This window comes from Anopheles ziemanni, chromosome 2 (assembly GCF_943734765.1).
Source record: "Anopheles ziemanni chromosome 2, idAnoZiCoDA_A2_x.2, whole genome shotgun sequence".
Lineage (NCBI taxonomy): Eukaryota > Metazoa > Arthropoda > Insecta > Diptera > Culicidae > Anopheles > Anopheles ziemanni.
Genome location: NC_080705.1, coordinates 83649655 through 83674391, shown reverse-complemented (window position 1 = coordinate 83674391; position 24737 = coordinate 83649655). Strand labels below are relative to the sequence as shown.

Below are 24737 nucleotides of genomic sequence, written 5' to 3'. Positions count from 1 at the left end.
GCTGCCTGTCACCCATCTGACGTTTTAATCTGCCTCCAGCGTCCAAATGGAAGTCAAAAAGTTTGACAAGACAGTAGCACCATCCGGGCGCGGACGAGATGGAAGTTTATTCCGATCGCACGTAATTTTGGCTGATGATTCCCAAAAATTGCCTTCGCCGTTGTGGGAAGCAACAACGGGATTGCGGTTCACTTTCCCCATTGATAACCGCAAACCCATCAGATGACAGTCGTCGACAAGCTGTCGTGAAAAGATTGGTACGTTTTGAGTGAACCCTTTCGGCTTTTCCTCACCCAAGCGGGGTTCTTTGGGGCGTCTTTGTTCGACGTTGATCATCGTCGTGTCACTCGCGTCATCTTCATTTTGCATCGGGTCGGATGGAGAAAGGCCCGATTTCAAAAGGAACACACGAGCAGGTTTGGGTTTCGTTGGCGGCTGAGGTCGCATCCCAGTGGATCCGTATATTTGTCCACAATGCAATAATCGTTTAAAATAATTGATGTAATCCGCAGCCGGTTCGGCCGTTCTTAGATGCACCTTCGCGAAAGGGGACAGGGTTGCATGCATGATGGATTTTCTTCGGCTTCTTCGGTGGCTTTCGGACAAAATGCAGTTCATTTATACATGGTATGGTAATATTATTTAAAAAGTTTGCAATGAACAGAATTAATAAATTTATATCGTTTCTTATCATCTTTTTAGTTTCCCAAAAGAGACATCCTCATTGATTTTTTGGTAGGAAATAATGAAGTCAACTTTAATATTAACCAGGGACATTGTAGTTCCATTCGTGCTTGGATGCATCGTTCAGATAAAACCGTTCCGGCGGCAGCATATCTGGCATTAACTCTTTTTCTCACCACAAACCCCGCACGTCATCAATGTCACACAAATTGGGCCGTAAATATTTCCCGCTTCCTTTCCCGCTGCACGCAGACGCACACACACACACACGGGTGAGGGTCCGGCAAACAGGAAAAAAAGAAATCATTCTTGCTGCCATTCAAAGCCGTCGTCTTGGTTTCGATTGGTTCGTCAGATGGGGCCGACCGGCTCGGAGAAGAAATTCGGATGTTCTGACTGCTTAGCTCGAAAAACGAAACCGCGACCCGAATGCATTCCATGCGGTGTCCATATCGTAAATTAGAGTGCGTGTCACATAAATGCCCATTGGTGGTGCCGCACCGCTTCGCCTCGTCCCGCGGAAGCTTAGACCGACTTCCGACTGTCGGCGAAGAAACCGTTCCGTAGCGCCGTGCGCGCGTTGAGTGACACCTCTAACGATACCCTGCCGCGGTGAAATATCTCCCTTTAGCCCCCGTGGACAGTTCCGTAATTTAGGAACTTTAGCCGACGCCTCCTTCCCCACCACTTGTCATTTAATGATGGCAATGAAAGCCATTTAGAACGGCGCTTTGGCATTCCTTCCCAGTGGGTGGAAGTGTGGTTCACGGGTGAAATAAAAATACACCGTGCAACCGTCATGCACACATACACGCGTACGGTTTGACATGGAAAAGGGGAAAACAAATTTATCATTCTTCTACACGATCCACGGGTAACGATCGTCGTCGTGCGGGCGAAATGTGGCGTTTTTCCCCGCGTACTGGGATGAAGCTAATGGCTGGATCGCTTGTACTAACGCATGCCCGGTTTGATTTGGGAGTACGTATTTGGAAAACAAACATCAGTGATGCATTATTAGCGCCCTCCGTCCGCCTGCCGGAGGGTGGCCGAAGGTGCCGAAAGGGGTTCCGTGCTCGAATGAATGATGTTGGGAAGTTTGGGGTGCCGAAATAGTGACGACGAACAATTTGTGGAGCTACGAAGCTACTGGCTTACATCTTCCCGAGGGGCACACCCGTGGGATCATGCTTTGACGTTTGTGTTCGTCTTGAAATTTGGGTAGGATAATTAATGCATTCGTAGGCAAATTATTAGTACGAACATAAAAGTGTACTTGTCAGGAAAAGGGGTTCAAACGATGTTGATGGTTGGTCCGTACGTTTGAGTGATGACCCTTTCGTGTCGAACGTGAACGCCGGGTAAATGTGATTGCGAAGAAATTAGTTCTTACATGGTGAGAAAAGAAGAGAGAAAAAAAAACATTCGGATCGATTTGCTAGAGCCGTCAGAGTGCGGCCGGTTTCAAAGGACGGTTTAGGACAACGAGTTTGAGGTTCGTTTTGCTTGAGGATGTCTCTAGCGTTCGTTTACTTCTAATCTACACAACACGTATCTGCTAAGTAAGTATTTAAAGGATCACTTTTCTTTTAGTGGCATTCCTTCCCCCGGGAGCCAAGGGCGGGGCGAGCGACGCTCGTTCGGATCGATGATTGATGTCCTCTACTTGCTGGAAATCTGGCGGCACCGAACGGTGGCCGATTCGACAGCGCCACTGACAGCATGTCGGAAGGCTGCAAATACAGGAAAACAAGAAACCGGGACATTAACAAACGATCATTAAGGACACCGGTTTGGTGTAACAAGAGATGTCCAGAGTCAGTACCGTTTTGTTCCAGATGCGCCAACCCGGCCGCGGTCGAACCGGCGGGACTTGTGACGTCGTCTTTGAGCTGCCCCGGATGGCGTCCGGTTTCGCGGACCAACTTCCCCGATCCAAGCACCGTCTGCGCCGCCAGACGATAGGCTAGATCGCGCGGAAGTCCCATCCGAACCGCGCCGTCCGCCAGCGCCTCGATCATGACGAACACGTACGCCGGCCCGCTGCCGGACAGGGCCGTAATGGGATCCATCATGGCTTCCGACACTTCCTCACACGTTCCCACGGCTTCGAAGAGCGATCGTGTGACGTCGCCATCCTGGTCGGTGGCGGCGGATCCTCGGACGTACACGGAAGCGCCTTCGCGAACCAGAGCCGGCGTGTTTGGCATCACCCGTATGACGCGAGCCGTTGATTCAAGCGACTGATGTGTGTTCCGGGGTTGCGTTTGAAGGGCCGAAAAATAGAGAAAGAACCTTCGGCTATCAGTTCTGTGTACCTCCGAACCGAACTGCATAGGTCCCGGAAGAGGAAAAACATCCCGGGCACCCGATCATGCATGCATGAACACAAAGTAATAATCACACATTTTCGAGCTCGCGCAACGTTACGCCCATCGCGATCGATATGAATAGTTTACCGGCACTAGCGGGGCGGACGGCCTGCAGGACGCTCCCGACCACCGTTGGCTTGACGGAGACGAATATAATCTCCGAGCGTTTCACCACCGGCAGATTTTCCACGTGCGTCTCCGCACCGATCGCTCGGAATGCCTCGAGGTTGGCGTGGTCCGAGGGATGGAAGCTGGCCGTCATGTGATCGCCCCGTGTGAGCCCTGGAAAGTGGAGGGATAGGAAGGATATAGGCACCAGGAGGAAACACCATTTTCCGTGGCAAAATGTAATGGAATAGATTGACAAACAATCATATCATGGCTTTTACGGTCACTGCACATTAATGCCATTTTTATTTTCAATGTTCTTTTAACTGAACACATAATCACTTAATAACATTATCTTCTTAGTGTGTGTTATTGACCGATTCTGTTTGTGTGCTGCTTGCGATTACGAAGAACGACAAACCCAGGCCGATGTGTGTTTTCTGCTTTAAAACTTATGTCACCTGTCGATCGTTCTGGCAGTGTTTGGAACTTACCAGCGGAAATAAATCCGTTCGCCATGGCCTGTGCCATTTTTCCACCGCCGAGGAAACCCAGCTTTAGCAGATTACTCATTTTTCAAACTCAAATTTCGTTCCAGCACCACAGAAATTATATGTTGCTCTCGGGCGGAGAGCACTACTGAAACTAGCATTGAACCTTCGTCGATGACCAGCGTTCCCTCGAACGAAACGAAACAAACAAAATCATTCTCCCAAGTGCTGATAGTGACATCAATATCGCCAATGTTATGAAGTACACCCGATTGCCAATGCTGTGTGCTTGGCTTATCAGCAGCCTCAAAGCCTTAGCGGACTCTCGTGAGCTGATAGGCGATCGTTGGGCCAAGCTGGTACGCTGGCTTATCAATAAGGAAGTTTAACGCTTGCTGTACCAGCCTTGCTTGCGACCATTCACGGCGGAAGCCATCGCTGTGCGGGAAACTTTTCCACCCAAAACCGGTCGCTTCAGCCGGTTGTGTGTGTGCGTGTGTGGATTTAAGGCACCCTGGAGCAATTAACACCGGTGCGAACCTTGCGAGAATCCAGGCCCGGGGTTCATAAAGTATCTCCTCCGCCAACGAATCGTCTTCCTCCCATTAGCCATAGTTCTGTACACCACGGACCAGGTGAGCCTGGCGGAGTATACATGCGTGTGCGTGTGTGTTTGCGAGGGTGTGGTGAAATGGCAAAGAGAGGTAGTAACAGCTGGAGATGGCGCACTTAAGGGGATTTACACACATTTTGTTTAATTTAGTTAATATAATACCACAGGAAGTTAATTTAAACGCCAGCGTACCACATATGCTGCTGTGTGACATGTTTTAAATGAACCATAAATAAGCAACCTCCCCTTTTTGCGGATTTCAGCTCGGGAGTCGGCTGGAAAAGGAAGGAGTAAGAGTGATATGGAGAGCATATGGACCTCATTTAAAGCCTAGTCAGTGTGTTTCGAGCAGTCTAGGAATACTCTTGTTTAGTGAATTTATGAATGAAGTGTTTGATAAATATTGTTGTTTGAAACTGAACAATGGTTATTTTAATTTTGAAGATGTTATTTGGATAACTTACGTGTCGAAAAGGAAATCCTTCTTACTTTTCTTAAAATGTTTATTGTTTTCCAAATTAGCGATACAAGCATGTCCTTTTTCTTACGAAAACATTCAACTAAATCCTGTTGCATCATATTACAAGGCAAAGTAAAATCTCAAATTCGACTTGTTTGTTTCTCTCTCGCAAACTCTTACACATGTTTGCCGGGCACTTGAGCGGGCCGAGCGGATCATAACAGACCCGTCATACTTCACCCGAAGGTCCTGTAACCCGATCATCTACTTAACGCCCATTTTTGTGTCAAGAAAGTGATACTCATTCGCGGCGCTTGTAGAAAAACCCTCGCGGCCTGGCCTGGCCTCCGTCGATCCTTGCGCAGAACCCAAATCGGAAGCATCTGTTTACAAACATGATGTTGCACAATGTCAATTGACTGCAGGGCTCGACCTCGGAGAAGACGGTCCCCGGGTCGAGGTGCATTAGCTCGGCCACTTACAGTAACGATGCGCTTACAGTTATGCGCATTCTAGGAACCTCGAGTGTCACCGTTTCCCAAATTCGTCCTTCGCTGGAAAATCGGACCCTTGTGTCCCACGGCGCGCCAGGGGCCCGGTACGTGTCAGTGCACTTCAACTGCGCGATGCACGACGCACCCTCTCGATGACGGCACCGAGGGGTACGCGTACTTCAATGACTTATTTATGGAAGAGTAGCTCTTAAGCAGTGTGTCAGTTGTAATTGAAGAGATTTTTCTCCGAATTCGTGTTGCGCCGGCCGACTCTGGCCGCGTAGAGGTACTGAAATGGGCTGAAATGCGCGCACATACGCTCGGTTTGCTACCACTTGTATGTTAATTAGCTGGAGTCGTCTTATGTTTTATGCTCCCGGTTAGCTTATGAAAAATGGTTACTCAATTTATCTAATTGGCCAGAGCGTTCAATTTTGGTTCACTTTTTTTTAGATATTTTCTGTTGTTTTTTTATGTCAAATTTATTTATATTTATCTTATTGAATTTGTTATTTTAATCCCTGCACTTTGCGTTTGCAAACCCAACCATCGTAGTAATGTTTGAAACTTTTGCAATACTACACTTTTCGTATATTTCGCAATATGGATGTTGGATGTTTTAATATCTAGAAGCAACGTGGAAGGCAGGATAAAATTTTGATTTATTACTAAATTAGTTGTTAGATTATGCTCTGCAAAGTACAAAAGCTATCTTGTTTTTTACATATTTTATTAGAAGTTAAACTAACTCTTATTAAATTTAAGCAAAACGTTCAACACGCCATTGTGGATGTACTGGTTTTGGTACTTCAAAAATAATTTAAAATACATTCAAAGAATATGTTCTCAAATAAAGTTCTGTGCATCGATGAAGCAAGTGCGAGCCATGAAACATATTGTTTGTTTAGTGTTTCATGACCCTGGGTCGAGTTAATATTCATGGTCTTAAAGGATCTGAAATCGATACTGGTTGTAAAATGACACTCTTGTGAAGTAGTTCGAAGATTTCTCAGTCGAGAATTAGCTGCCAAAAGGACGATGTATCCTTTTTGCTCCTATATCCTGAGCGACTTTCCGGCGCCTTTGCTTCAGAATCCTTGAATGCATCCTATGACTTTTCGCAGAGGCGTTTCCTCCGAAGATTTCCTCTGAAAAGGCAGACCAGACCTGACAATCGAGCAAGTGGTGTGTAACTTCACATCTTCCACGCTCTCGAGTGAAGTGCAAGGTTCAACAGGCAACCAACAAGGCAGGCAACCCCACGAGAGCGTTCTTGCATGATCTGTAAAGTGATTCCTCAGCTTCCCCGGCATCCTTCGGACGGGTGTGTCGTGTCCGGCACTTGAGAGGTATGAAAAATGGACCACAAGCTCTCAGCAGTAGTTTCTTTCCTCATATGTTCCCTCTACGGTTCTGACTTTTCCCTTTTTTGATCCTTACTATGCAAAGCGTTGTCCTTCTGCCCTTACGTCTGAAAGAATGTTCGGAAAGATTAAAACGCTTATATCGTTTAAAGTGAAATCCGTTCGCGTAGGCAAATCCGTGGCCGCCTCGGCGTGGAATGCTTCTAGTTTCGGGTTTTCTTACCCAAGAAGGCGGAAAAAACAATCCCGGCTCCCGGCTCGGCAGGGATAAAATTGGATTTGAAATACACACCGGGGGCCGACTGTCGACACGGCGGGCCCTAACAAGGGCGGGCAGGCGAGGTTAGCGAGTGCATCCTCCATAAAGCATAACATTAGCATACGGGAAGAATGTCATGTTAGTATGGTTATTTCTCGGTATTTATAATATACGAGTGGCGCTTATTAAAATTTTCCTTCGCAGAAAACTGTACCATCATGGCGTGGGGACGCCGCCCTTCCGCCGCCTGAATTCACCAACCAACGGACGGCGGATGGCAAGTGGGAAAGAACACATTTTTAATATCCGCGTACCTACACGTCGGGTCATATGTTTTGCCATATCACTTGTACAACAAATAGACGTTGTCGTCGAGTAGTATACACACACACACACACACCCGGCATGAGGTTATTGTGACGGTGGGGAACGGGTGCGAGAAGGCATTGTTGCTGGCTGTTTCTTGGTTGCTGCTGCTGCTGCTGTTATTACTTTTGCTGCCAAAGAACATGACGATCCCGTAAAGTAGAGACGTCAGCGAACACAATGTGCTTACGATCATTAAGCAGGCGCGTATTGCATGTATGTGCGCGTACGTGGAACTCCGGCGGGTTGTGATGAGTACATTAAAATTCATATTCATCTTTTGCCAGTTGCTTTCCGAATTGCTTATCCCCCCCCCCCCCCCCCCCCGCCGTTCAACCCGCACGGCAGCCGCCCTCCTTGCGGATCTTGGAACGCCCCCTGGCAGATTGGCCCAGTAACGGCGAGAGACGACTTGCTGACGACGACGAATATGTGACGCCGTCTTGCGAGCAAAAACCACGTCCGCACACCTCCTTACCTCCCACCCTCTCCCCGCGCCCCGTGGCGAAAAGTCACGCCGTAATGTCCGGACATAAATGTTTATGGCGAGCTGTGTTTAATATTATCAAAAATTATTAAACGTCTTCAGTATGTCTTAATGTTCGGTGCTCATTACTTGCCCTGGCGCACGGAATCCCCGACCGAAGCCACGCGCGCGTGGCAGCAAATGATGCTCATTTCCGAGAAAAAAGCCGTATGTCCTTCTCACTCCGGATGCTGGTGTTCACGGGGGAGAAAAGATTGGCTTTCGTTTTTTTAACGGCCCAGAATGAGTACGTCGGAAAATGACGGCCGTTTTTCCGCGGAGAACGATTAGTAGGCTTTTCTTCTCCGGTTCTAAAAGACGCGCGTAAAACCACGTATGTTTTACCCTTTTTTATAATAAACCCTTTTCGTGAAGGCATTGATGAAAATCCCGGGTAATCGGTGGAAAAACTACACACGTATGCGAATTGGTGTTTATCATCCTCATTCGAGCGTGAGCGGCTCGAAAACGATAATTAGAATAATTGTTTTTCCTCCACGCCATCCGTTTTATCGTCAAACCGACAAAGTTATCTTAAATGGAAATTATTCGTAATGTCTCCATTGGGAATCCTTTTTCGGAAACGATAGAAACTTTCCTGCACACACTGTTGGTGAAAAAATATCTTACCAAAGGAATTGGATTGAAAATTTTTAAGGCTCTAAATTTTTTTGTTTATAAAATTTATATTTAACTTTCCAATATCATTTTTATGTACAAAACGTCCAGTTATCGCTTTTACCAGTTTTATTCCCAGTTGACCTATGGTTTGATCAACCAATTTTAAGTAATATTTTTCATTCGAAAAATCCTACCCAACCAACGGAATTGAACGAAGGGGACCGTTACCGGTTCTCGGTCCGAGCTCACCATCACCGAAAGACATTCGTTTTCGAGTGTCATGCTTCGAAGGCAGATTTAATTATTTTTTCCACCGCCCCCGCCAACCTCCCGTCCCGGATGACACGGCACTGCACCGTAGCTGGGTGCATCCCACGCGCTCGAAATGTTTGCGTTTGTTGCAATATGTATGTATTTTTTTGCTTTGTTTTGTTTTGTCTTCCCTCGGTACAATTCAATAATAAAACACCGTCCGTCCAGCACTTCGTTCACTTGTTCATGTCCATCCTGTGGGCTTTCCGGCGTCCCTTTTTGCGCCTTTTCGCGGGGAATCGTTCGAGCTCTCACCCATTGCGACCGCGTATGCAAATAAGGGCCGGGGCACACGTGTGAGTGTGTATGTGTGTGTGCCGGTGCGCGCGGTTTCACCAGGTTTTACGATGCATCTGCCACAGAAGAGACAATCGACCACCGAAGTATCTTTAATTTAATTGGCCATGTGGATCGGGATTGCCTACCGCGAAGGGTGGGGGTCGGGGAAGAAGTTGTGCCGAGTCCGTTGGGCCTCGGAAAAAAAGTGGGTGGATACAGAGAGCCCTGACTAGATGAACCAGTCTTGCACCCGACGGCAGGATAGAGAACGCCGATTTCCGTGGTTCCTTGTTGCGCCCTTGTATCTTTATTTTGCACTCCCGCACCGTGCCGTCCCGTTCTGCCGTCGTCCGGGCCCTTCGGGCACCCTTTCGCTTGCCCTATCGAGTCGCCCATCTTGTGCTTGATTATTTCGTTCCCTGCCAGCTCGTCCCGCACCACCCGTATCCACTCTGCGCCGTTCGATCGCCTCGAATGGGGCATACTTTTCCCACTGCGATGGCCCGTTCGATTTTCCCTGGTTTTCGACACTGCAGCCGTTGGTCGGATCTTTTTACTTGCGCTCGGGGAGTCCTCTGAAGACTTCTCGATTTCGTCCGCGCATTCGCATGCTGTGCGTGAAATGATTCTGTATAATTAAGTCAAGCAGGCATACGTTCAAATTCGCACATTAGTTTTTATTATTGCCCTCGTTAAGAGGGTGCGAAGTGAGCGATGTTGAATGCGACAGAAATCTGTAAATAGTTAACTCATCGAGTGATACGGAGCAGCTTTTTTCGCCAAATAGGAAATGCAAGATTGTGTATTTTAGAATATAAATTTGCATCATAACCATGCAGTTATTTTATGAAGATTAAAAAGAGATGATTATGAAAGCAAGTTTTTGTCAGCGGATTCATTAAAACATGTATCAAACAATCATTATTTTTTAAAGAAAACAATGGCATGTTCGCTCGACATATAGAATTGAACTAATCCTGAAAAACCTTTGTTCGCAATAGTTTTTTATTTATGTTTTTTTTTAACTCCATTTTCCTTCGTACTGTGCGAAGCAAGAATTGCACCACAAATGGTGGCAAGATTTTCTATACCAGTTTCACTTTATGCTGCTTTTTACAACCAGTTTCACAGTTCACATCTGTTCAGTATAATTGTAGACTATAGGTATTCTTTTCGCGTTGATTTGAACTATAATTATTAAATCTTGCAAAGTTCTCAAACTGATTCTAATTATATGAACTGAACTGTAAATTGTACAACCATCAGAAACATTGTCATCAAAAAATGTTGATGCTATTCTCACTTTGACGCGTATTTTCGATATACCATCCATTTGGAAATGTTCAAGAAAAAATCTCCATTTGTCATTTTATTTTTTTTGTCATTATCAGATTAAAAAAACATTACATGCACAGGAAATATTTGTACAAGTTTCAATGCTTTTCATAGTTGGGCCATAAAAGTCTTCGTAACCCATATAAATAGACTTGTTCAAGTTTTTGAAGTGTTACTCTGAGATGGACCATTTTTATGGCACGAACAAATAGAAACCAGCGCCCGCATCATGTTAAACGAAGGCCATCTACCGGGTTTAAACACCGGACGAGAATGTTGATCAATTTATAGTTGCTGCCCGTTGCCCAATAGATATGTATATAAATTGGCCACCCACCCGGCGCTTCCGGTTTTCCGGACAGAGAAAAATCGGAAACATTGCCTCCCGGCCAGTGCCGATTCCACTAACATGTTCCTGGCCGAAAATGTCGCCCGAAACCATTTCTTTGTATGGTCCATTGGATTTAGGAAAAAGTGAAGAAACGAGCGATCCTTCGAGGCTTTCCACTCTCTCGTCTCCGGGCGTTCGTCCCTTCGAGCGCGCACCCACATTCATTCCGGTATCGGAAGCACCGGCCAAGGTAATGAATTAGTTTTTCGGCCACGCCGTAAACTTGTTAATAGATATTAGGGTGTCAAACGTGTGACAGCTTCCAACCAATCTTGTGGAAAAGTCATTTTTCTGCCGCCCGCTTCGGCCGGGCTGGGTGTTCTTTTCTTCAAGTGAACGCCGGGGTTTCGGGGCCTGGGCGCCGCACTACAGAGAGACAGTTTTTTTGTGGGTGGGCATACCCGAAGGGAGCGCTAGACTTTGGTCGGGACGGCCCCCAATCGGCGGACGCCTCCCAGCGTTTCCCGGTCGATCGAAATGCATGCGTACGTTCCTTTGTTGCCGTGGCCTGGGACAGTCGCTTGATCCATTTCCAAATCGACCGGTTTAGCGTGGCGTACATAAATTGGTGGTCTTACCTCAACGTCGTCGTACTCTCGCTTCGGGGCGGCAATGTTTTGAAGCGTAAGGTGTAGGAATAGCGACGACGGACGAGACGCCGACATCAGCCCGGACAAAGCAGCATAAGAGGTCACAAGAAGTACAACCGGCCAGTCGGAAGGGGCGATGGCGCGGAGTGTGGCGGGCATGTGTCTCTCCTTTGGATGACAATTTTTTCCACCACCATCTCGGACAACGATTTGCGCTGCGAGTTGACATGAGTTTTGCACGGGTTTGATGGAAAAGCTAACGACGGCCGGAAAGATTATCCCCGGCTTCGGGGCACCGGTTGCTCTCGGCCGCCAAGGTTAAGCGACATTAACGACGCCGGGAAGATATGTGACCCGGCCGGCGTCGTGTCGTCAGCCGGTGGTCTCCCGGGCTGTGGAGCCCGAAGCTGCCAAACTGCTCGACGACTATCCACGACGACGGCGACGATCTCAGATCCCTGCGCGCATCGCTCAGCACGGGAAGGAAAAGTAAAAGAATGCGCCCGGCTGGAAGATGACAGACACACATCGTACGGCGTGCTGTTGATGTTGATGGTTTGGCGCCATCTGCTGCACCTCGCCCGGCCCACCCGGTGGAAAGTCCCGGTCCCGGACAACAATGGGAGCCCGACAGTCCATCAAGCCGTCATGCGCGCGACAATGATTAAGATGGCACTGGACATAATTGGGCCGCTCGGTCCGCAGGCTGGTTCGTCGAGCGCCGGAACGAAAATCACCAAAAGCTACTTCGCGAAGCACGGAGGAAAAAAGAACATCCCTGCCGAAGGAACGCATTTTCGCAAGGGCTTTGTTATTTTAGAAGTAGCTGCATGGAAAAATTATCCACTTTTTCTTTGTCGATTCGTTTGGCCTTAAGGCTCACAATGTGGTGCACCGCTGACACTTGACACTCTCTGTCTGAGATGCCGGGGTTGGGAGAAGAAATTCGATAAATTTCAATTTTATTTTGGAAATTTAAAAGCGGCGCTTAATGCCGATTGAAGGGCTCAGTTTGACAGTGATGCATTTTCTTTTCTACGTCGAAAGTAACTAAAAAAGAGGGGAAGAAAATTGAGTAAAAAGTCGATCTTAAAAATGATTAACATTTTTTGCTTTTTTCTCTTGGCGTTTCTCTCTTTACGTGGAAAAACAGTTTCCCACCGTAGCTTAAAAGATTTGATAAACTTCAGTAAATTTTGATTTAAAACGCTTCAAAACAATTTCAACCGAATTGAACTTTCTATAAACCTGAGCAAAGTGGACTTACTTACTGGAGTAAATTTCTACAATACCTTTACAGAAAAATGTGATCAAGTATTTTTTATCAACGATTTGCTACAAAAAGGTTATTCAAGCTCAATCAAATAAGGATAAAACAAATCTTTACAAATGCACTGTACAAGGAGAAAGCCATTAGGAAAAGACATGAATAGAACGGTCTGAATATTCAGGTCCTACTCAACTTATTTCTTTTATCTAATGATTGATGAAATATTGACAAAATCTGCTTATCTGCTTACCGATTTATTTTAGAGTGTATTCCGCTAATTGCACCTCAAGTAAAAACACCTACACGAACTATTGCTTTGTTCAACGATTATAAATAAATTGACTGAAAAAGATCGCTACCGACACAAAAGCGTATGGACTAGTCATCACATTATTTTCGGTTGAAAGAAGCTGCCGACATGCCATGTGCCATGTAGCTTTCCTTCAGAAGTATACAGTATAAATCTGGAGGAATTCAGGACAAAAATGCTCCCATATTCGCGCGTGAAAACGAATTCATTCATCATTACTGTTCATTTGTGTTTGTGTTCAGTAAAATTGTGCTCGTGCAGGTTCTATCCGCACCTTCACTTGCATGTTAAAGTGCTATTTATCAAATGGTTTAAAGGAATCAATTAGAACCGTCTGCAAACATCATTTTATTGAGCCATCCTTTACCGTGCGTAGTTGATTCGGTGATGAAGCAAGGATCGCTTGAAAGCGAGAGGTGGTCGGTAAAAGATGTTGAGATGAGGTTTGGTCCATTTGGTTTTAAACCGCGAACAAAATTGCGTGTACGATGGCGATGGATCGAAATCGCTAGCAAATATGGCGTAATCCGCAGTCACAGTGCGTTCGGTTGAACCCTTCCTTTGATACCTTTTCCGATAAGGATGCTCGCAAGCGGAGAGGATTGCCACGAAGCCAAGCTAGTTTATTGTGCATGTTTATAATGCACCACAGCAAAGGCACATGGTGAGCTTGGACTCGACGATTCTAGCGTCGGGAGGATTTTGCAAATGACCATCATGAAGCGATCCGATTGACAGAGGCAACATATTTGGAAACCAATAGAATGCTCCGGATAATTATGCTATTTGCCGAGGAGGAAGAGTTCATCAGCCAGTCGATTCTATTTCAGAAGCGGCTAGTAGAAAGTCTACAAACTAGTCGAAACACATGTTTTTTTTTGGTTTGGGATTTGGTTGATTTTGACATTTGAGGTTCAAATAGATATTCTTTGTTGGTAGATTTTTCCTAGTCCAAAATTTGTTTCTTCTACCATAGCCAAATTCTATTGCATACTAAAAGTTTGCTTCTGGATAACGCTGAGTAAAACTGATGGCTTCGGAGAGTTAGAAAACGGGATGAACTTCGCTCCGAATGAAATACGACAGTTTTTACTGATGCGACTATGTGGATTACACCGATACCTTCACAGTCCTCCCGTCGGTACCGTAGGCCATCGATTCTGACGAGAGGTACAAAGGCTTTCCGGAGCCCAGGATGCATTCGCAATTGGATCGCTCCACTACCGAATTGGGTTTAAACCTCCAGCAGAACCCCATTTTGTAGCATCCCGAAAATTCAATGCATGGGCATCTCCACCGGCTTTCAAAGCGACGGTCCTTTTTCCAGAACCACGGAAGCTCGTTCAAGTTTGAAGCTGCTGCAATTGAAAACCACAATTGGCCATCGGTACATGACCCACCGTGTGCCCATTTGCCACACGATATTTCTCCACCTTCTGTGTGGAGTGGACGCTCGCTCAAGTTTGTGGTGCCATTCGTTGCCAAATTCTCGAGTCCCGCTGTATGGAATTGGTACCTTGCAAAGGATTCATTTGTTTGTTTCCAACAGAGTGGTATTTATTTTCGTATTTGGTCAGTTTCCAGTTTTCTCAACTTTGCTAGTATTTGAATAACTAAGTAATGTCATAATGGTGAAATTTTACGCTATTCCGTTTAAATTACTGATCAGTTTCATTTATAATTTCTAGAGCTAGCGGGTGTATTTTATGTAAAGTTCAGTAAGTCGCGTATTACCTTCTTAAATTATGCAATTTTAATTTCATGTAGATTTAGAATTTGCCCATTTGTTCTAAATTTTATTCCGAATTGCTTGTATTCTTAAACGTCCAACTTGGCACACACTGTAACAAGCTCCAATTTCCACCAAAAAGAACCCCCTTTACGAATTAGAAGCGTCCAACAAACGAGCTGCACATTCGGATTGCCTGCCAATTGGCTGCAACATGGCACCGAGCATCAACACTTGCATACGGCACGCAAGCCAACACGAGGGCAAAGAATCCACCGGCAGGCGGCCACTCCAGCATCCTTGAACTGTAGAGTGCTAGGATGCAGCCATATGCAGCGCTGCAGTGGCCGTGGCTCACCCCAACCCGAACGGGCCAACCAATACCGAACGCCCCATGTTTACGGAAACAGTCATTGATAAATTAATAAATTTCCTGAATCGGTCCACTTCCATAACCGCACGAGCGAGCGGGAGACCCCCGGCTCGGTTGGAGGCGGCACAGTTTATGGTCTGGCTCTCCTCGCGGATCGCCTCCGGAACCACGTGTCCCCCGTGGCCGCTACGCTACGCGGCAGTGGCGAAACGGTGAATCTTGCACTACCCGGACCACAGGCGTGTCGTCCCCGGGAAAGCGTTTGCCGAAAATTCCAAATTGAAAAAGATCGCATCGAATTAAAAGGTTGGTCGTACTCGTAATCGAAGTAAATTGCGGATAATAAATTAAACTGCTGCCGTAGTGCCTGGCCGGGACAAACCGGAACCGGCGTCTCCCGCTCTTCTTCGCTTCGCTCACGGGCCGCGAGTTCTGCGTGGGCATGGAATTGGGATCCGTCCACAAAAAAGGGAAACCGCAGAACGAGCAGCAATCGAGACTTTCACAACAAAGCGATCTGCATTGCACATCGGTGTGCTACCGCAGGGTGATCGATGATTATTGCGAATGCAATTGAGGCCGTGCAGGTATTTTTCGAGAGTTTTCAGTGCGTGCCCGTGGAGCGAGGCTGTGATCCGGGACACCGGATGGCTGCCGAAACGACTGTTAATGATTTAATGGGAGAGCCACCATTGCCTGATGCGGATGTGCCAGTGCATCTTAGTTCCGGTTTTATGCAAAGATCGTGCCGTTTGGTTATGTACACTAAATTGTACTCAGAATTTACGAAATCGATTTATTCTTGATTTTTTTTCGCTTTTACTTTGCAGGGTTTTGTTGGACATCTTAATGCGGCACTAAATTAAAATTCGTTTTGTTTAAGTTTTACTGTGTTCACTTTGTCGCAATCATGTGTTTTTCAGAAAAACAATATTCTATGTTGAACATTATTCATAAGTGAATTAATTTGGAATTCAAAGCTTATTGTTTGTTAAAATATTAAAGTTGAAGCAAAACTGATAGTCAAACTTTTATCCTGTTTCGACAACACATCGACTGACGTCGAGAAATACTTGTTCATTTAAAAAGTTCACAGATATTGTTTCCTTAGTAACGTCTTTCGTCAAATTATTGATGATATAATAGAGGAACGAAATTTTCATATGCATCAATTTTATATCTATTGCATATTTGAGCTTTTTTTTAGTATGACGTTTAGTGTACACTAGAAACTCCACCACCATTCTGAACCGTCGCTTCTGAAACATTTCATACGTTAAGTTTAACTGCATACATTAAGATACTGCAAATGTTGTTGTTTGTTTGATCACTGTTTTTTTTATAAAACCGTCAATATTTTACAATTTAACTCAGTTTAACTCACACAAATAAAACAAGCATGTAAACAAATGTCAAGGTGTATCCACCATAGCTACAACAAGGAATTGTACATCACGGGGAAATTGATGAAAAATCAAACATTTTAAATATGCCAATATTGTAACTATTAAATTAAATCAATCTTTCAAGTAAAGAGTAAACTAGAGTTGTGTAAATCTGATTCAGATTCATGAATCTGAATGAATGCCTGCCTTATAAGGGATTCATGAATCTTTCATCGAGATTCACGAATCCTGAAGACACACCAACTGATGAAAAGTCTCCAGCCAAAAATGGGTTGAGGGAACACCGTTTTGTTTTTGGACGCATTATCCACGCCCATGAAAGAATCGGGGAGATTTTTGACAGATCCATAAAAGATTCATGAAGATTTATTAAGGTTTCGAAAGATTCATTAAGCTTTGAAGATTCGAATCCGCAAAGATTCATAAGCACAAAACTAGAGTAAACCCATAACTCTTTTCTCAACCTCTTCTTCACCGAACAACGCCGGGGCGTCAAGCTAGTAAACCATTTTTTACCAAGAGCATATTTTAATTTTATGGTGTTGGATACTCGCATGTACTGTGTGAACCGTTACTGTGGAAAAATAAATTACTTTCATAGCTTCTTCCACCTTTATCCTGTTGGTTTTTACAGAAAATCTCGAAGTATTTTGTCATTCTCTGATGCGGTATTAAAAAAAACTGAGTGCACAAAGGTGACGTGACCTATGACCGGCCGAAGATGTCGGGTCGCGTGGGCAATACCGTGTCTAGCCTACGCGCTGGCCGGGTAATGAGCACCTGAAGGCGAAATAAATGACCGCACAGAAATTAGAACAGATGAGGCGCACACGCCGCGTCACTACTGCACCGGCCAAAGATGCCCCGCCGACCGTCTCGCACTTGGAACGTACGCCCTCCGCCCCCAAAGAACGAAGAAATGATTTATGCGCTGTTTGAAGTAAAATATAGCGTTCGCATCTTGCCTGCTTTCGGTGGTCGGTTGGGCGCTCAGCTTATTCTGATTTTTATTTTATTTCGCTTTTGCACCCCGTTTCGCCCACCCCCGTCTGGCGCGTTCTCATCCCGCGAGTGAAGTCGTGAGACGTCCATTCAATGGTAACTTTGTTCGTTCTTTTGCATACTTGTTTTTTTTTCTTCTCTTTACTCTCCGAATTCTTTTTGACGATGCCTCGCGGCCCTCCGGGGTCCGTGTTGTTTCTCCGGCGGGTGCTATTGTTGAACCTATTATTCATAGTTTTGCTGTTACGTGGCCTCCGTACCATGTGCTTCCACTCGGGTGCGGGTGGTTCTATCCAAGAGCCTGTCTCCCTGATGACGTTGTTGAACATTTTTCTTAAATCCAACAGCATTTGGGTCCAGCTATGTGTGTGCTGCTTCTGTCGGTTTGTTTCGCCCCTTCGCTGTATCCCTCTATCCCGAAAGTCAAATACGCCCTAACGAGCATAAAACTCGGCCTGCCGCCACAAAGGCTAACCTCGCCAAACAGGGGGACGGCGGAAACAGGGCTCCGTTACAAGATGGGCGAAGAAAAAAGTTAGACGTTAGCGGGCGGTTCAACAATGTGAATGATATGCGTGTGAGAAGCTGTGAGTTAGTATATTAGATAAATTGAGGATTATTTATTGCTCTCGGTCCGGGGGAACGGGCCCCGGGTTCTAGGCCGCAAACTCCGCACATCATCTCGAGGGCTGAAAGTGCTTCCGTTTGACGCTCGACGTGAAGATGAGAAATGAGATGACAAAGAGTCCAAAGCTACTGCATGTTTCTCACCGGTCCGAACTCACAGCAAATCATTTAATTTTTTGACAGATTTCTCATTTCGCGCTTTTTTATAGCTTTTTGAAATTATGTGTGAAATTGCAGCAACATGTTATTCTTTTCCGTTCATCTTTCCATCGCACAGCATCTTTCCACGCACATGATACTGTAAAAAGCCGTATTTGTTTTGTGCATATTGGTCAAGTTGCGAAACTTGTTTCAAGTGTTCTTCTAATTTGTTCTTTCGAAATTCGACACATTTTATCGAAACGGTGTGTGAAGCCTCAGGAAACTGCTGCGTTGGTATCGACTTATCGAAGGCACGACAAAACAGGCAGCTCAATTTCTTCCAGTGAAAGCAGGAAATGTGGAAAATATTTATTATTTACATATTTATCAGTTCCCGGTAGCCATGTTTTAAGTGGCAGCTAACTACCGGTGAAATTGATTTTCTGACAGTCAAAGCAAAAGCTCGGTAAATTATCTTCTGCACCGAGACTCGACGTCCCGGCACACGGAGATCCTCCCCCCCCCCCCCCCCCCTGCTTCCCCTATCGCGCGCAGGACGTTCTTCTCCCCTCTTTGAGGACACCGGAGTCCGTCCGGCTCCAAACTAGTCGCTAAATGTGCACGCACGATCGCATGAGCGCCGCGTGCAGAGCCAGCCCCGTTTGTCAGCATCGTCGGTCGATGCATGATGCTGGATATGATTGGAAACAAGTCCTTCGGGGCATCATCGAACACACGGTTAGGTGGCGGCTGCCGTTGCTGCTGCTGCTGCTGCTACTACTACTACACGGCTCCCGGCTGCAACCGTGTGGACGGTTGGGGCACATGAAGGAGTATAAAAATAATTACGAGCACCTCGGTCACTTCCCCCAAAAGTCAAGCCAACGACTCTGAAGGCCCAGCCCGCCTATGGTGGGGGGTGGTCCGGCCGCGTCCCAGCGCGTACGGGCAGCAAGAAGTATTATTGGCAAATAAATAACACGTGTAGGACGAGCCGGAGATATATATCCTTCAAATTGAAATACAAACAATTACAAGTCCTAAATCGATTTTCTTTAATTAAGTCTACCAACTAGCAGCGAGCCCCAGACCCGACGGACACACAGGGACAACCGTCGCCACCGAAACCCTTTTCGGGATCCAAATATTGCAAAGGGTGCGTTGGTGAAAAATTCATTTCCAATATAAAATGCCCTCGGAGAGTGAGTGAGTCGCGAACCCACGGACGAGTGCAGGCTGTTTTGCATCGTCTTGTTTTGCTTATTGCAGTTGCCGAGTTTACACATATCTTTAGTTTTTTCTTTTGGGAAACTTTTAACCCTTCAATTGTTAATTTTGTTTTCAAGTGGATGTAATATTGTGTTCAAGGATTATTTTATCCAGGACGATTTTATAATAGCTCTAAAAATTAAATGCAACACTTTAATCAGGTCTACGTGATCTTCTCTTATTGTCACTAAAATATTTAATTATTCATTTTTGTATGTACGGAAATTCAGATACGTTTTCGATCCATAAAACATCATTAAAAATTACCTAAGTTTTCGATTCATGTAACACGTGAAATTATGCCGCTCACTGCAGGGTTTACATGCACATTTACCCGTGGTGGGCTGGCTTCATCCTGTCCTGTCCGTGCAGCCCTACACCCGACGACATGGTGGTGAAGGCTCTTGTTAGCAAACACCTTGCGCTTTGGCGAAACGACTAGCGAAGCCCGCCGGTTCTCCCTTCCGCGGGGTGGAGCATGCACTGGCTGCCACGAAGATTGCGGTCCCGGTTCCAATTGTTCATCCATTATCTTAAGGCTTAAAGCCTTGGAATGCACCTGAACGGCATATTATTAGGGACATTCGCGTTTCGCGAACCGGGGTACTCGCACTCGCCAGACACGCATAACGAGGTTTCGAATGGCCCAAAGGGAGTGCACTCGAACGGCATCCCAAAGCAGAACCGGCACACAGCCCCCGTCCCTTCAGCCACCTCGCAGCTCGAAGACCTGCCCAACGCAGCGCATTCCGGTTCGGAGTGAAAGGAACCCTCGGGAAGCAAAATAACAAAACCGCTCCGAAAGACGAATCGAAATGTAAATTATCAATTTAGCTGCACAAAATGTTGCACCCGGAAGGGTTTGGCTGCGCATACAAAATTCTGGGACCACGGACCATCTTTACGCTAAAGATAACGACCGACGCCAAAGATAACATATGAAAAGGATGAGTGAAGCGTACGGGAAGGAGTACAGGATTGCGAACAAGGAGAAAAGCTAGTTACAAAAACCAAAACAAATTTAATGGGTCTCTTAACGCTGTCGGAATTAGGGCTAATTAACTAACTTTTTGCACCGCATCGGAGCTCTATCCTCCGGTCAACTTTCCGTGCCGAACAGAAGGTCTCGTGAAAGAAGTGTTGAAATCATTTGGTTAGTCTCAGCTTCTCTCTTAAAATGCAACGAGAACTCAATCTGAAAAAGCTTTTTCGCTCGAAGAAAATCCCAACCTTTTTTTCGCACAAATTTTTCGTGCGCTTATTATGAGTTCGACGGCAATCTTTTGTATTCTCGCAGCATTGGAGCATATGCTTCATTTGTGCGCTAGATATTCGATACAATGTTGCACTTATTGGTGGTGGGTTTTTCGTTTTTTTTTTCTTCTTTTTCGGAAAGATTTTTGCGATCCTTCCGCACGAGTGCGTCAATGCTGAGAAAAAGCGTCAAGTTTTGCGGCTAATAATGATGTTCTCGAAAGTCAAACCAATTTAAATGAATTCCTGGTAATGGTGTTAATTCATGCTTTTTGTTGCCGCAATGATCACGCTTTGCTGTTCGCCGTTTATAGTTTGTTGCTTCAAATGTTCTTTTCTAAATTGCTGAACGTGTTGAGAACCGTGCTTCAACATTGCTGTTATGTGATTCATATTCACAATAATAAACCTGAACCTTTTCATACAAGTTATGCTTGAAGATGTGAGTGTTCTTCATTCAACTCCGAGTTATTTTAAAAGATTCGAAACAAAGCTTTCAAGTTCTGATTTAATACAAACTCAACAAAGGAGGAAAATGTTTTCGTCGATACAAAGGTACGTCACCCTAAGAAAAGAAATCATGAATTGAGGACATTGGGGCAGCCGTCATCTACCCATGGCCGCCAGACGGGGTCTTGTTTATTCCGAATCACGGAACGGCTTCGATGCACTTCTAAATCATATTTTTAGCCTGCCCACTAATTTAAGCAAAATAATAACGTCCCCTTCTTGTCCGCTGCGGGTACAACAAAATTCCTACTAATTGCTATCAGTGCATCACTTTTCTTGTCGTTCTAATTGAAAACATTCTCACCGCCGGCCGCGCACGTTCGGCGCAGTTTCCCGGGGCGCGATCCGGAAAATGCTGCCAGCGTACTTTTGCCGCTTGTTTTAATGCTGCCCTGTGTAAACACCCGGGCTTACAATTTACATTCGGTCTAACACGACGTTAAACATGATGAACGCTACACTACTGCCGCACGGTTGGTCCCCTCGAGGGGTCGAGAGGGTCCTGTTTGGATCGCAATACGCGTATGCGCGACCGGGAGGTGAGAGCTAAGAAGGATCAATAAATTATATACACCTCGCGACGAAATACGGGCAAAGGCAGAAACATGCGCGAACATATTTTTGGGACAAATTCAGCCATGTGCCAAGGGCCTGGCGTTTCGCGGTGATTTGAAAATAGCACTTGTATGCACGACTGATCGAGTGGATAAATACATGTTTTTATTTTAAACTTGAAATGTTTTAAGGTTACTCAATCTCGATGTAGTCACAAATGTTTCCCATGAAGTGCATCAGTCGTTTTAAGCATCCATTTTGACAAGTCTTGCGATGCACTTTAATGAATCTAATGTTGGTGTATTTAATCACCTAACAAGGTCCATGTTTCATTGGTTCGGAAGAGTGTATTTTGCGCGACTGCCACCAAGGATGCGCCGTGTTTCCGTGCATACACATCCGCCATTCACCAACGCGGGTCCAATTCGTTTTGGTTGTGTCAGTGTCGATCAGTTCGTCACTTTCTCGATTCATACTCCGATGTTTCTTTTTTCGCAAAATTATTTACCAGCATGTGAAACGTGGCTAGTTCGTTTGTACAAGCCAAAGTACAAGGTTGTTGCTTTTTTTTGTTGCGAATAGCTGCTATGCATCGTTTCAGACGAATTTTTGGCAATTCGAAAGGCTTTTAATTAGTTTTATAAAAATAAAAAAACGTTGTAGAAAATCAGTTTTCTTATTTTTTTGTCAAGGATATCTACTTTGACTCTATCCAGCTAGTACACACAGCTTGTTACAATTGATATTGAGGGATTCTAGTGCCTGTACACCTAAGGGCATCACGTGTCCTGACTATATTTTTGGTACATTAATCCTCCAGGTTAACTGCTTGCAATGACCCAATGTCCTGTCAAGTACTTTGAGGGGAAAGGAAAATTTTAAAAACCACTTTTATCCTGAAGCAGTTTTGGAGTGTTGTCCATCGTTCCTCGTTATTATTTTCTTTTTCCCATTAGCTGCGATATTGGTTTGGTCTCTCTTGAATCTCTCTTGCTGTATCCATTGTCGTGTTACGATGTCTTATCAACCAAGGATGTTTGCTTTTAGATTGTTCGGCAGATCATTATTCTAAGGATGATACTCTTGTAGACGCTTCTTAGTTTCTAACCTTTTATCCATCTGTTGTCCTAATGGTTTCCTGTATGACTCACGCATTGTAACAAATATGTTTTCCCGTTGCTAATGGGACTTATAAAAAGACTCTCCAATATCCGAATGATATGACTGAACGATATTCAAGGATAACGATAGCAGAGTAACACATACTGAATCAATAATAAGGGCATGTCATGTTCCTAGAAATGGTTATATTTTTTGATGAATCAATTTGGATTCCTGTCAAAAATGTTTAGTTTGACCTTTTCGCTTGATTTAATAAAGTTATCAAACATTCTCCTGGGACGACCACGTTGTAGCACTTAATCTAGTCCACGGCATGTTAGCTAGAACCATAGCGCCCATCGAGCTTCGGGTCAGAATTATGCTTAATTAGCTGAATTAATCAGACATTAGGTATGAAGCGCGTGTGTGTGCCGGTGTTTTCGGTACCGTTCTTTTTGTCATAACATTTGAAATATTCAGCATGTTTTTACACACTTTCCAAAAGCCACGGTCGGGTCGTAAATTACGAAACGCACGAGAACGCCGACCCCCCGAGCACAGTCCCTCTCCAGCGACCCGGCGTCACGTTAGGAATGCGTTGAAATATGCTTCGTAAGAAAATTTATTGTTTTACATGCACCGTACTCCCGGATCGGTTTTGTCTCATTTTTTTTTATTCCTCACTCGAGAGGGTGTCGTTGCATTCGAGCGTAAACTAGAGACAGTGGAAAGCTAGGGTTTTTGTATGTTTATTTTTTTTTTAGTCTCCTCCACTACCGGCTGTGTGTGTGCGCCCATAAACCACATAAAAGCAGTTCCAAGCGATAATAAACCGTGTGCGCCGTGTTTTCCGATTTGATTGCGGCATCGTTTAGTCAGTCGTCGAGCTCTAGCGCGGTGTTGTTGTTGACGATACGCGGCGGAGAAAAAAGCCACAACGAAACGTCAAAATAAATAAAAAAAATAAAAAGCGAGAAGATACTTAATGCATTTATGGACGTGCCAAACGGAATCGGTTGGGGAGGGATTGGGGTGGATGCTGTTTAGACAAGATGCACCATAAAATTATCTATATGTCAAACAATTTTAGATAAATGAGACTAAAATACGAGCCGTGCGACATGGGAGATGATAAAAGCTGATTTACGCCCGCTTCTCGATGAGTTCATTCGCTGTATTTAGAAGTTATCTTTCGGTGTCGTCAGGAGACACAAGGAAAAGTTTTGAAAGAGCACATGAACGGGAGAAAGGAGACTTGTTGCTGTTTGTCCAACGAGCGGGGGAACATTGGTATCTTAATTTTCGCATGCTGAAACGCATTGCAAGGGTTTTTAATTATTACAAGAATGCATTTGGTGCAATTAAACAAAAGTCACTTCTTTTTCGTATCGTCGCTCATCCGGTCGTCGTCTGGCGGGCAAATGTCTACCCCGTGGATCACTTATATCGCGTTTTTACTTCCAAACATTTGCGACAGAGAAAAAAACAAACCATCTCGACACCCCTTTTCGGGCATTGCGTCGATGTGTGGTCGTCTCGGATCGGTTCGGCTAGATTTTGGAACCTCCAGATTGGTGGCCCGGCGATGATTTAGCGCGCCCTGGCAGGCTGTAAAAATGAGTAATTAGCCCCCCTTTCTTTCCGGATGGTGTCACTTGTCGTCTCGCGTCTTCAGGGAACTGCTGAATCGAAAAGATTTTGGGTTGCTGAGATGATGTGTGGGGGAGCAGAAGAGGAACGCTGATGCTGCTGCTGTTGGCGATGAGAATTGCCTCATAGTTTAGTTTCGGAAAGGAAATGTATGACAGTAGCATTTACAACTCACTCACATGCGCGCGGATGTGAACGGGGCGCGAACGGTGGCGTAAGAGTTGGATAAGGATCGAAAGAGTGAATCGGATGGACGAAGGGTAGGGAAGAGCGAT

General features: G+C 45.3%; 2 protein-coding genes across 2 annotated transcripts in view; one reads left to right on the top strand and one right to left on the bottom strand.

Annotated features, from left to right (window-relative positions):
• The window catches only part of LOC131282524 (ankyrin repeat domain-containing protein SOWAHC), a 104984-nt gene that overhangs the window by 18810 nt on the left and 61437 nt on the right, over positions 1-24737 (top strand). Inside the window, exon 5 of the mRNA XM_058312016.1 lies at positions 6606-6620. Within this exon, the coding sequence (XP_058167999.1) occupies positions 6606-6620 (15 nt within the window). The remainder of the gene's footprint in view (positions 1-6605; positions 6621-24737) is intronic.
• LOC131282525 (pyrroline-5-carboxylate reductase 3) lies at positions 2347-3737 on the bottom strand. The gene is made up of 4 exons (XM_058312017.1): positions 3659-3737; positions 3091-3338; positions 2510-2927; positions 2347-2417 (listed from the first exon to the last, which is right to left on the bottom strand). Exons 1-4 carry the CDS (start codon positions 3735-3737, stop codon positions 2347-2349), a joined length of 816 nt encoding a protein of 271 aa, XP_058168000.1.

Excerpts from the sequence above, each read along its gene's own strand:
- LOC131282525 (XM_058312017.1), bottom strand. The coding sequence starts at position 3,737 with ATGAGTAATCTGCTAAAGCTGGGTTTCCTCGGCGGTGGAAAAATGGCA. Across the intron at positions 3,339-3,658 it reads GAACGGATTTATTTCCGCTG|GGCTCACACGGGGCGATCAC; the intron begins GTAAGTTCCAAA and ends TCCACTTTCCAG. Across the intron at positions 2,928-3,090 it reads CGTTGCGCGAGCTCGAAAAT|TCGCTTGAATCAACGGCTCG; the intron begins GTGTGATTATTA and ends AACACACATCAG.